Genomic DNA, 12286 nt, shown 5'->3' on the forward strand with positions numbered 1-12286 from the left:
AAAAGGGTGGAGACCCACCGCCGGGAAACATGAGGAACCTCAAGATGGGAAAACACTGGATGCTAAAGAAGAAAGCGCCAGCAACCTTGATGATTTGGGAGCACTCATCCTCCTCCGAGAGACTGCGGTGCCCGACCATGACACCGTGACTGGGGGTTTTTTGCAGCCTGTTCTCACTTTGGGGAAAACCCTGCACAGTTTGGTGCACTTTCTTTTTTTTTTTTTTTTTGCATGCGTTGCCTCCGCTGTTGCCTCCACGCTTGATGGCATGAAAATCACCACCCTAACCCAAGCGATGGCCTCCCAGGACCAACAGTGGAGGGATACCTGAACCTTTGATCCCCATGACCCAGTTCTGAGCCTTAGGGCTTGTGGTCAGTACAGTCTGGAGCAGGGATGAGTTAATCTTACATGTCCTGATGCTATTTTCTATAAAAACAAGAAGCAGCAAGACCCAAAGGCACGTCTTCTGACTCATGGTCTCGCCACCCACTCCTTGGCTCATCTTTCCTCGTGGAAAGCGTCACGGTCGGCAAGGGCTTCTTTCTGTCCCTGGCTGCTCGGCTTGCACCTGAGCATCTTTGTTGGCCGCATCTTCAACGGGTCAAGGTGGCTCCCAGGCTCGGGCCTTTGGGTAGGTGACGATGAGCACGGCCACCTTCTCCTTCCCTGGGGACGTGATGTCAGGGGGCTGGAGCACCCCCACGCCCTTGGCATGCTGGGGGGGAGGAGGTCGCACCAATCACCCCCGACCATCTCCGCAGCCAACTCACCCCAAAATGATGATAGTTTGCAGAGGGCTAGCGCAGCATTTATTAATTTATAATATTTATATTAATTTTTGTCCTCCAAATAGGGAGGGTGGGCGGTTTCCCTGGGGTCGCAGAGGTTGCAAAGAGCTTCCCAAGCCCCAAAACGTCTCCAACGCTCCCAGAAAGATGGGGACCACGCGGAGCAGTGACGCGTACCTCCGAGCACGTGTTTCCACGGGATTTTAGGGCAGAAACGGGTGGGGGAATAACAAGAAGAAAGGGTGGGTTGGACTCGAACCCAAATGCATCTCAATAAGAATGAAAATAGATCTTGATCTCCTGGTAATCGTCCTTGCTGCAGGAGGACGTCTCCCCCTCGTCTCCCCCTTTCCCTGCGCACCCTGAGAAGAGCCCGGCCCCACCCTTCCCCTGTCAGGCAGGGCAGGTAACCCCCGGCCGGGTGAGAAATAAAGAAATTATCGTTCGCACGAGGCAGGAAATGGGGTGAACCAGGATCTGCTCGGCATCGCTCAAGCTCATCGCCCCTGAAAAAAAAAAAAAAAAAAAAAAAACCGAATCCTTTTTTGGGGCGGTAAAAGACGGTTGCAGGCAGCCAAGCAGCTGCTGCGCGGCTGCGGCCAGATACCGTCCCCAGACGGCCCAGGCTTACTTCTGCGATGACAGGCACGGGGCCTTTCCAGGGCAGCTCCCAGAGCCTCCCCACGCTCTTCTCGCTGTCTTCAGTGCTCCCAGCTCTCCTCCGCAAGGGCTTTTCCCCCAGGGTTTAAATTCCTGCCTTGCGCTTCCTTCTCCGTGGAGCATTTTTCTCATCTTTTTTTTTCTGGAGCATTTTTCTCATTCTTCTTTTAATTTGAGCCTGTTGCTTTTGGTCCCCGATGGAGAGCAGCAGCAAGCCCAGCACGCTGGGTTTTTTTTTTGGCTTTTTTTTTTTTTTTTTCCCCTCTGCTGTAGCGTGAAGCGATGATTCAAAGCCACGTTAGCGTGGCCTGACCCCGGCTTTGCATGCAAACCATTTCAAACCAGCTCCAGAAGCCACCGGAGCGGTTGAGAAATGACTGCAAAGCTTCGGGGAGCAGGGTGAGCACGGCACCTTCAGCATCACCCGCCTACAGGGTCTGTTAAAAAATCCCCCCTTGGCTGATTTTATTCAGCAAAAATGATAGGAAAAAAGCCAAAAAAAGGAAAAAAAAAAAAAAATCCTCTTCCTGCTTGGAAACTCTTAAGCATAAAGGTTAAAGCAATGGTTTCTTGAGATGTTTCTTCACCCAAGGAGCCACCCCGAAGGCGACACCCAAGCACTGGGACCGTGGCCACGGGGGGAGCGTCATCGTTCCTCCACCCGCACGCAACGATAGCCGAGCAGCCTGCGGAAGTCATTCTCGGGCTTTATGTACGGTACCGGCAAGGTAAGTTCTGGGGAAAAGCCTCTTCTCACCGGCCAACCCGGGGGTTGGCTGGAGCAAGGCTGGGGCTGGGATGGGGGGGACCCAGCCAGGGAGAGCGCTCGTATGTGGGGGGGGGGGGCTGAAAGAATCAATCGCCTAAATTAATAGTGGCAAATTATAAGGGGGGGGGGGGAGACCCCCCCAAAATCACTATTTTTCAGCTTGTTTCATGAAAGCTTTTGTCACTACACATGCCCTGTCCTTTCTGCTGCTTTTATTGTGGTGGGTTTGAGTTTCTGGACGTATTTTTAGGCGGTTTTTAATTTTTTTCTCTCTGTTTTCCTGCTTTGTCAGCACTTTGCAGTGCTGATTGGGCTTTTTTTCAGGCTCTTCTAGCTAACAGGGTTGCTTTCTCTGGAAGGGAATTAAGAAAATGATGGTGAAAAGAGGTGAATAACGAAATGCTGAAAAGGACTTAGATTAGTTTCAATTAAGTGGAATTAAGAGCGAGGTTTGGGGAGCTGGAGCGGGTCGGCTGGAAACCACAGCGGGCTTGGGAGGGATAAAACCTGGGCAGGAGCTCGGGCTGCCCTGGGGGATCCCTTAATTCTGGGGGGCGTGCGCGGAAAACGCGAACCTCCGCGGGGTCTTTTTTAAGGGGATTTTGTTGAATTTTTACAGTCATCGTTACGAAGTAGAGCCAAAGCGGAACAGCAGGCTTCGACTTGAACGGGGGGGGAAACTGAAAGCTTGGGCCGGGGATTTTCTTTTAAACTTGAGGTGCTAGTTTCGTTTCTCAAATGTTAATGCTTCCACAGTAGCAGCTCACCCTGCCCAGGGCTGGAGGGTTTCTGACTCAGAGCCTGCTCAGAGACAGGACTAAGCCTGGATGTTGTCTCACCACATTTTTAGGTACCTCCAGGGATGGGGCAGCCCTTCCCAGCCCACCCTTGCGACGGCTTTTTCTCTGCTCTGTCGCCAAATTGAACCCGAAAAGTGTTTTTTGCAACGCTCGCTCCGAGCAGATCCTGGATTTTCCGCCTGCAAATTCCCCCTCCCGTGCAGGGGAAGGGAAAGTCTTTGTGCTGTTTCCTGCTCTATTTACTGACAACCAAAACCTGAATGCAGTATTATTGTTGTAGCAAGGCCAACTTGTTGGGGCACGTTCTTTATTAAACTAACAAACGCTTTTGTAACGCTGAGGTACACAAGAGCCGGGGAGGGACTAAAAGCTCTCGCAAGAGAGCCCGGCTTTGGTGGAGAAAAACAACCGTGCCCTTTGCTCGGTGCAAGAGCAGAGAGGAACTGAGATAAGGGTGGGGAGGAACTGAGATAAGGGGGTTCTGGGATGCAAAACAAGTCTACAGGCAGTATCTGGCCAGGCAGCAGCCTGAGCAGGAGGAAGAGGAGGAGGAGGAGGAGGAGGAGGCTGCTTTTAAACCCAGTTGCGTTCCCTCCTAGGGGTTTCTGGGGGGGGCAGGGGTGTGAAACCACGGGCCCCGCTTTGAGTTGCTCTCCCTCCCCCCGCAGCGGTGGCTCATGACCCCTCAGCGGACCTGTCTCCCTGCATAAACCCTTGAACTCCCTTTAAAAGGTAAAGAGTTAATAATTTACATTTTTCTTTTAATAGCTGTTAATATTTAAACTCCCTTTAATCATCTCTTTTTTTCCTCTCCCCTTTTTTTCCTCTCCCCTTTTTTTCCTCTCCCCTTTTTTTCCTCCTCTCTCCCTTTTTCCTCTCTTTTTATCTTTCTCTTCCCCCCCTTACCTCCTCCTGCCCTGGTACCCACAAACACCAGCGGCCGTGAGCTCGGCACTCCTCTAGCTGTGATGGGGAAAGGAACCCAAAACACAAATTCTTCAGCCCAAGAGGAACCGTTGCACACCTACAATGAGAGAGAACAGCAGTACAAACGGAGCGACGCTGGGAAAAACCTCAACGTGCTGGGTAAGAGCAGGGGGTGGGCAGAGCATCTCGCTCCGCTGGAGCACCAGTGGGATGGGGACGGAGTTTTGCGGGCGGGCGCAGGTGGACCCGAGCGCATCCATCCTAAATTTCACGCCGCGGCCACCTCTAAAGGCTGAAAAACCGAAATCCCGTCTCTAGGTCCTCAAACACACATTCGGTGCCTTTGAAGGACGCACACGTCCGCTCTCCCCTGCCTCGCGGGCAGCCCCTCAAGCCTCTGCGAGCTTCCCCCACCCTCCCGAGCCCCAGAAAGGTCCCTGTCCCAGGCAGGACTGAGGATCCAGCAGAAAAAAGGGCAAAAAAGGGAGCCAGCCCACACCTTCTCCTGCTCCTTCCTCCCCCAGAATCCACCACGGAGAAGTCAGGCTGGAAAGGATCCCGCTCGTCGCGGGTTTTCATCCCTGTGTGCGTGGTGCTGGGGCTCCTCAGCTTCGCCTTGCTGGTGGCCTTGACGGGTGAGTCCCATCCAGGCGTCCCCAACAGGGAGGGACATAGGACCAGGGCAAGGAGGGGGGGTTGCAGGGTTTTCCCGGCATCGAGGGATGCTTCCCGAGCAAAGCGCCAAGCCCGCTTTGGGGGGGTGGGGGGAGACACCCCCCTTCCCCCCCCCCCCTCCAAACCATGATCCAGGCATCCTGGCTCCTCACTCAGTCACATCACTCACTTTCCCAAGGACATCGTCTCCCATTTCCCCTCCCCGCTGCAGATTCTAGGAAAAAAAATACAGAATAAATCCCATTTTCCTGCTTTTTAGGGCTGCCCACGCATCTCGCTCAGCTTTTTCTTTTTCAGCTGGACGTATGGGATCCCATTTGCCTCACCCAGAGTTCTCCCACGTGTGCCCGGATGCCTGGCTTGGTTTCCAAGGGAAATGCTATTATTTTTCTGAGGTTGAGAGCAATTGGACCACAAGTCAGGAAAGCTGCGAGGCCCTGGGAGCTTCACTCGCCCTCATAAGCAACATGGATGAATTGGTGAGGACAACGCTTGAGCTCCTAGACTAGCACCAGGGTGGGAAACATGGAGAGGAAAAAAAAAAACAAACCCAAACCAACCAAAAAAAAGAGACCAAGAAAAAAAAAAAAAAACAAACCACAACAAACCAAAACCAGACCAGAAACTGGTTTGGCCCCAAATTGCATCCAATGCTGCAGCCAGGAGCAGATGCCTTGGGGAAAGTCCCACCTCTGGGTGGGGTGATGGACACAGGTGGAAAAGAGGAGGTGAGGAAGAGGAGACTGCCTAAAACACCATGTTTCTTTGCTTTAAAGACCTTCATTAAACGATATAAAGGCGAAGCCAACCATTGGTTTGGGCTGCGAAAGGGGAACGACGACAGCTGGCGGTGGACCGACGGCACGGTCTTCAACAACTGGTCAGTCCCCCTGCCCGCGTCGGGTGCTTGGGGTTGGCAAACGGGGCAGGTTTGTCTCTGGGTGCGGTTGGAAATGGCCCCGGGGGGCTGTGGCGTTGCTTCTCCCCCCCGGGATGCGATTGCGTAGAGGGTCGGAGATGACCCGTCCTGGGATGGGGACCTTCTCCTGCCACCGTGCCAAGCAGCCCCCGGCTTTCCATGGGAGGTTTGGGATGGGCCAAGGGTGCTGCACACCAATCCCCTCTTAGATACCTCCAGCTGAACACCACCCCTTCCCTCCGCCCGAGGAACTCCCAAGCTTTGCTTCATTTTTTTGGGGGGGGTAGCTTGCTGCTTTTCCTCCTTTTCTCGCTCTCCCGAGCGTGTCTGCATTGCAGGTTTGAGGTGCGGGGTGGCGGGCAATGCGCGTACCTGAACCAGGAGAGGATCAGCTCATCCCTGTGCCACACAAAGAAGAACTGGCTCTGCAGCAGACCCGACGACTACGTCCTCTGGAAGCAAAAAGCATATCCACGAGAAAAGAGGCTGTAAACAGGAGCTTCGTCCCGCTTGGCAGGTGGCGAAGAAAACGGAGTTTTCTTTGGTAAAACACCGCACCAACATTTATGAGTTTGTATCTTCGGGACGCTTTCTGTTCCGCCATCCATCTCTTGGTGCTGCTCTATTGCTGTATCAGAAAGAACTCATCGAGCGTTTTCGATGCACTTTCGAAAGCCGTACGTTGCTACTTAAGTGCGTGGAGTGTTTTTGGTTTTTATTTTTTGTAAAAAACCTTTCTAATTAAAAAAAAAAAAAAAACAAAACCCCCCAAATCAAAACCCAATCTGCCTCCTCCAACTCTCAAAAACCAAAAACCACCCCCAAACTAAAACAACCCAACCAACTCCACCCCAACAACAAATAATCCCAAAACAACAAAAAGAACCCCAAAAGACAAAAAAAAAAAAAACCTGCAAAAGACACAAAAAACCCCCAAAAGATGCCCCTAAACCCCCAGAACCGGAACAAACGCCAGCTGCCTGCATCCATCCCTACGCTGGTGCTCTCGGCTGCGCTGAGGGCGGCACGTGCTGCAGCCATCGCTCAGGAAAACTTTCCTTAGTCGAGCTTTGCCACGCTTAATATACATTTGGTGCCACCGCTACTCTTATTCGCAAATCTGTGTATTATTTCCACAAATCGAAGCTAACCGGTTTTATAGGCTTTTATTGATGCCGTAGTTCTCTCGACGCAGCGCCCGGGGCACGCACCTTGCTGCTTTCCCAGCTCGGGGGTTCATCTGCATCCCCCCCGCCAAAAAATTATCTTGACCCGTGTGGGAAATGCGTTTGCAAATCCTGAAATCTCTTGCAGAGCCGTAACGGTGAAGACAGGGCTGGCTTCACCCCAAATAGCGGCAGCAAGAATCTCACAGGCTGGGCGTTTCGGGACGGGCAGGCATCAGATGGAGGCATCGCGTTTTCCTCCATCTCCTGCCGTCAAGGGGGAGAGCTGGAAAGGGTCTTTCTGGCAAACCCACTTGTGTTCGCCATCACAGACATCGCCCTCCAAGGTCTCGTCTTTCAGCGTCCCGCACCCTTTATCCACCTGCTCCAGGGGGCCAAACCTGCCGAACAACAATTTTATTGCCCGAGAGGAGCAGACTCTTCCAGGCTTGCAGAAGAAGGGAGGCGGGGGGGTTTCTCCTGCCCTTTTTCTGCACCATCTCATCGTGCTACGACCGATTTCTCGCGGGTGGGTTGCCCGGATTTGAGCGCAGGTTGCTGCGCTTGCGCTAAGAACCGCAACGAGCGTGCACAGGCCGTTAAAAGCCGTGGTGGTTGCACGGGTACGGTGGGAGGTGGTGGGTTTCCGTGCTCCCTAAACCCAACTCTTGGCCTGCAAAGCTTTGGCAAGGGGCGTACGAGACGGTCGGGATAGACAGCAAAAATCTCGGAGGGATGGGTTGGGGCACGCAGCGGGTCTGCCACGGAGCAAAGCCGCTTTTTACGCTAAGGGATTGCTGCTAGACTCACATTTTGGTGTCGAAGGATGTGTTGTCCACCCATCTCCACTTCTTGTGGAACGATATTAATCCGATCCACACCGTGTGCCTCTGCCTGTTCTTGATGTACTCCTGGGAAACGGAGGTGACCGGAGTTTTGCGGGGTGCAAAGCCACGGAGTAAATCTGACTCCTTTCATCCCCAAACAGATGGGACCACGAATGTCCCCCGTGCTTTGAACGCTGCCACGCACCGTCTCTAAAGACAGCGCTGGGGTGAAACCAGCTTAAATACAGAGCCCGAGACACCGATGTCTCCATCTGAGCTCTGCACCCCTCCTCTTCCTCCCGTGTCACGGGGACGCAGAGGGGTTTTAGGTGACGATTCAGCCCCTTTTTCTTCCCGGTCACTTCTTAGGAGACATCAGAGCAGGAGACGGGTGAAAGCCACCGTGGCAACCCCAAACCCTTCTGCTGCCCACCTGAAAAAAAAAGGACTTTCAGGTCCTTTTCAAGCCTCCTCCTCCTCTGTATTTACCTTTTCTTTCTTGTCCCGGAGCACTACCAGCTGAGACTCCTGATTTTCACAGTCTTTCTTGCCTTGAGTCCAGCTTCCCTTTTCCTTGGAGAGCTGGTAGCAACTCTCCCCGTGGAGCTGCCAGTCCTGGGGACACAGCTTGCAGGCAGCACTGGCTGAAGAGGAGAAAGAGCCATGAGACACCCCAAAGGGCCGTCAGGGTCTTCCCCAACCACCAGCTGAAAGGCACCAAGGGTTTCCCCTTCCCACGCCCCGGCTCTTCCCCCATCCTTGAGGGTGTTTTTTCACTTTGTTGTGGTTTTTCCTGCTCCGGAGAGGAGGAGGAGGAGGTGGAGGAAGACTGCGGTGGGGTGACCGCAAGGATGCTAATGGCTGGTTGGGGTGGAGGAAGGGTGGTGAGGAACCTCCTCCTTCGGGTTGACCCTGCTCCTCCGTGGAAGAGGGGGGGTCAGTAAAAAATTGCATGCAAAAAATAAGTCTTCCTCGCAACGCTCCTCTGCGCCGAATAACCCCTGGTGGGCTCGCATCCCCCAGGGCGTCCTTGCAATTGGGTGGGAGGGAAGCCCCACCGAAGGTCCCACCTGAGCATCTCCCAGCAGAGCCGGGTGGGAAGTGGGTTACCTGCGGGGGTGTCCCAGAGGGACTTGCAGAAATACCGCATCAGGGATGAAATTGGGCATCGCTCCGTACGGTTCCTTCCCCGAATCTCGCCGTCTTGTTGGGGAGCGCTTGTTGGCGCTGGCTGCTGAGAGCCCTGAAAAACTTGGAGGAATGACCGGGGGTGAGAGACTGTGGCTGGCTGGGGATTAAAAAACCACAAAAACCAGGTCGGGCTGGGGTTGATTTTGTGCAACCCTCCTTTTTCCCCGCCGTGGTTGCGTCCGGTTAACGAAGCCAGCCTGCAAAGCGGGGCTTGTATCCTCCACCCTTGTTTAAAAGCTACGGGGATAAGCCAGGTTTATTTCAGAGGGGGTTTTACTCTTGGCGGGTGACGCATCTCGTTGGATTTCCACGGGGCGACCTCGTCCCTTCCAAAGGCTGAAACGCTGAAATAAACCCCCATTTCCCCGCCAAACCTGCTCGCTGCCTTTTGAGACGGAGATAAGAGCTGGTTACTCACCCTGCACGCTCAGCACCACCACCAGCACCAGCAGGACGAGGTGCCCCAGCCCATTGACTTTCAGGAGGATCCCATGCCACCGTGGGCACAAGGCGGGAGCTGAAAGAGGCCACATTTGCTTAAAAAAAAAACAAAAACAAAAAAGGCACATTTTCACATGAAAAAGCTGGGTTTTTTTAGAGGGGGGCGGGGGGGGGAAGCCCCTCTGTCAAGCCAGCGAGTTTGAGCAGAAGTTTACAGCTGCTTGGCTTCCTCCAGAAAAAAATAAATCACCACCGATGAGGTCTAGAGGTTGGATGCAGAAGTGAGGGCATCACCTCGGGCGGTGGAGGGGCCTCAAGGGCAGCCTTGGGCACCCAAGGATGGAGCTTAGCAGCCCCGAAACCTTCTGAAATTGGCTGAATTTAGAGCAGGCGGAACCCGCTGGCGGTAGAGCTGGGAGTCGGTGGGACACGGGTCTCTCCAGACCTCATCTCCACCAGGATCCCAGACGTGGTCTCGGCAGCTTTGCTTCCCGTCAAGGTGCGTTGGCCCACGTTGGGCTTCTTGGGACCCATTTTTGCCACCAAGCGAAGGGTCTGGGAGGCAGAAACTGTTTGACCTCCAGATGTTTGCTGGCTTCCCTCTCCCCCATCCTTTCCTTGCATAGAGGGGGGAAAAAAAACCCTCCCCCCTCTATGCAAGCCAGGATCCCACCTCAGAAGACATTTAATCCATCCAACGTTCTCCTTGGAAACCTCAACATGGGGCTGGAGAAGCAAGCAAAGCTCGAAATAAGCGCTTTTTTTCCTCCCCCCCAAAAAATAGCACTTACCGTGACGCTTCTCGGCAGGAGAAAAACCATCCCCAGGATGCCTTAAATCAGCGTAGACTATTTCTCCAGCCATGACCACTTCAGAAGATTGCAACAGCGTCCCAAGAGTGAAGCCGTTCTTGGGCAACCCCTTGCCTTATGACCGACCTGCTCGCGCCTGCGTCTGGCCCCAGGAAATGGTATTGTCTGGGCCTTTTATCTTTTTTTTTTTTTTTTTCTAATTTATATATCCTATAGCCTTCCCTTGTCAATTAAGGCCGGGGAGGGGGGAGGTGTCCTCTAGCCAGGAGGAGGTCGCACATCTGGAGGCGTAGAAACACCTACGGGTTTAATGATTATGCCAAAGCGGCCGGGAAACCATGCAGAGGTGAAAAAAAAAAAATTTAAAAAGCCTTTAAATAAGGTTTTTGAGGGTCTGGATCAGCGTGGCGGGAGGCAGGTCATCAGGCGAGGAGGAGCGAGGCGATCTTTGGTGTTTCTTCCCCAGAATATTGGCTGCGAGCGAGCCGAGCCGGCCTGGGCCGCCCGCGGCTTCTCCCTCTGCTTCGCCTGCCCTGGGCGCAGCAGCCGGTCTCCGTCCCGTCCTGTCCCGTCCCGTCCCGGCAGGGAGAGCCGGGGGGCTCGGGGCGCGGGGATCGCCCAGCTCCTGCGCTGGAAGAGGCCGAGCAGCTGCCTACTGCCCCTTTCCACAGGCTGCCAACGACGTCTCACGGTTTATTTTATGGTACTTTACTTCTACTTTATTTTATTTTATTTTACTTCTTTTTTACTTTTATTTTATCTTACTTTTATTTTACTTTACTTCTTTTTTATTTTATTTTTACTTGTATTTTATTTTTTATTTTAGTTTAGTTTTACTTTGTTTTACTTTGTTTTACTTTATTTTACTTTATTTTACTTTTACTTTACTTTTACTTTATTTTACTTTACTTTTACTCTACTTTTACTTTACTTTTACTCTACTTTTACTTTATTTTACTTTACTTTTACTCTACTTTTACTTTACTTTTACTCTACTTTTACTTTACTTTTACTCTACTTTTACTTTATTTTACTTTACTTTTACTCTACTTTTATTTTACTTTTACTCTACTTTTACTTTATTTTACTTTACTTTTACTCTACTTTTACTTTATTTTACTTTTACTTTACTTTTACTTTATTTTACTTTACTTTTACTCTACTTTTACTTTACTTTTACTCTACTTTTACTTTATTTTACTTTACTTTTACTCTACTTTTACTTTACTTTTACTCTACTTTTACTTTACTTTTACTCTACTTTTACTTTATTTTACTTTACTTTTACTCTACTTTTATTTTACTTTTACTCTACTTTTACTTTATTTTACTTTACTTTTACTCTACTTTTACTTTATTTTACTTTTACTTTACTTTTACTTTATTTTACTTCACTTTTACTCTACTTTTATTTTACTTTTACTTTTACTTTATTTTACTTTACTTTTACTCTTTTACTTTATCTTACGTTATTTTACTTTTACTTTACTTTAACTTTTACTTTATTTTACTTTATTTTACTTTCCTTTCCTTTCCCTTTCCTTTTCCTTTCCTTTGCTTCACTTTTGCTTTACTTTTATTTCATTTTTCCTTCACTCCGCTTCACTTTGCTTTGACGCCGATCCCGCCAGCGCACCCTCCCACGCCCGCCGGGCGCTTTTAGAGCCTCCAGCTCCGGCACCCTTCGAGCGTTGCGGGGAGCACCCGGCGGGGAGCACCCAGCAGGGAGCACCCGGTGGGGAGCACCCGGCGGGGAGCACCCGGCGGGGAGCACCCAGCAATCCCCAGGCGACGCCGGCCCTTCCCCTCACTTTCCTTCTTTTTTTGTGCACGTTAACCCCCAAACGGGCTTCGTCTCCTCCTGTGACGCCTTCTTAGAGGGGTAGAAACGAGGATTTTTTTTTTTTTTTTCCCCCCATCTACCCAAAAGGCAGCAAGAAAAAAAAAGCCGAATTTTGCCCCAATACCTGCCAGCAGCAAGAAACGGGGCAACGGAGGAGAAACCCAAAGGCCCCAGGGGGAAAAGCGCCGCCTTTTTTTTTGATTTTGATTTTTTACATATTTTTTAGTTTTATATTTTTTCCGCCTGCAGGCTCTGTTACCGCATGGAAAGTTTTTGTGGTGAGCTGCTTTTCATGCTTCGCTCTTCCTGCGCGCTTGCAAAAGCGGCGGCTCGGGTGGTGTGTGACCATTGCTTAGAAAAACAAGGAGAAAAAAAAAAAAAGAAAAGAAATTAGGGTTTGGGGGTAAAAACCTGGAGGCGGATAGCTCAATTGCAAGAACGCTGCTTTTTTAGCGTTTTCCCATG

At 51.3% G+C, this 12286-nt stretch overlaps 2 protein-coding genes across 2 annotated transcripts; one reads left to right on the forward strand and one right to left on the reverse strand.

Annotated features, from left to right (window-relative positions):
• The first annotated feature begins 3972 nt into the window (after positions 1-3972).
• LOC142421389 (C-type lectin domain family 2 member B-like) lies at positions 3973-6646 on the forward strand. The gene is made up of 5 exons (XM_075526067.1): positions 3973-4106; positions 4472-4582; positions 4920-5101; positions 5399-5502; positions 5880-6646. Exons 1-5 carry the CDS (start codon positions 3989-3991, stop codon positions 6031-6033), a joined length of 669 nt encoding a protein of 222 aa, XP_075382182.1. The 5' UTR covers positions 3973-3988; the 3' UTR covers positions 6034-6646.
• A 46-nt stretch (positions 6647-6692) lies between these two features.
• Positions 6693-10551, reverse strand: LOC142421384 (killer cell lectin-like receptor subfamily B member 1B allele C). The gene is made up of 6 exons (XM_075526059.1): positions 9958-10551; positions 9144-9242; positions 8645-8785; positions 8024-8178; positions 7518-7618; positions 6693-7108 (listed from the first exon to the last, which is right to left on the reverse strand). Exons 1-6 carry the CDS (start codon positions 10028-10030, stop codon positions 6943-6945), a joined length of 735 nt encoding a protein of 244 aa, XP_075382174.1. The 5' UTR covers positions 10031-10551; the 3' UTR covers positions 6693-6942.
• Positions 10552-12286: the final 1735 nt, after the last annotated feature.

Source organism: Mycteria americana, chromosome 29, assembly GCF_035582795.1.
Source record: "Mycteria americana isolate JAX WOST 10 ecotype Jacksonville Zoo and Gardens chromosome 29, USCA_MyAme_1.0, whole genome shotgun sequence".
NCBI lineage: Eukaryota > Metazoa > Chordata > Aves > Ciconiiformes > Ciconiidae > Mycteria > Mycteria americana.

Excerpts from the sequence above, each read along its gene's own strand:
- LOC142421389 (XM_075526067.1), top strand. The coding sequence starts at position 3,989 with ATGGGGAAAGGAACCCAAAACACAAATTCTTCAGCCCAAGAGGAACCG. Across the intron at positions 4,583-4,919 it reads CTTGCTGGTGGCCTTGACGG|CTGGACGTATGGGATCCCAT; the intron begins GTGAGTCCCATC and ends TTTCTTTTTCAG. Across the intron at positions 5,503-5,879 it reads GGCACGGTCTTCAACAACTG|GTTTGAGGTGCGGGGTGGCG; the intron begins GTCAGTCCCCCT and ends TCTGCATTGCAG.
- LOC142421384 (XM_075526059.1), bottom strand. The coding sequence starts at position 10,030 with ATGGCTGGAGAAATAGTCTACGCTGATTTAAGGCATCCTGGGGATGGT. Across the intron at positions 8,179-8,644 it reads CCTCTGGGACACCCCCGCAG|CCAGTGCTGCCTGCAAGCTG; the intron begins GTAACCCACTTC and ends TCTCCTCTTCAG. Across the intron at positions 7,109-7,517 it reads ACATCCTTCGACACCAAAAT|GTTTGGCCCCCTGGAGCAGG; the intron begins GTGAGTCTAGCA and ends GTTGTTCGGCAG.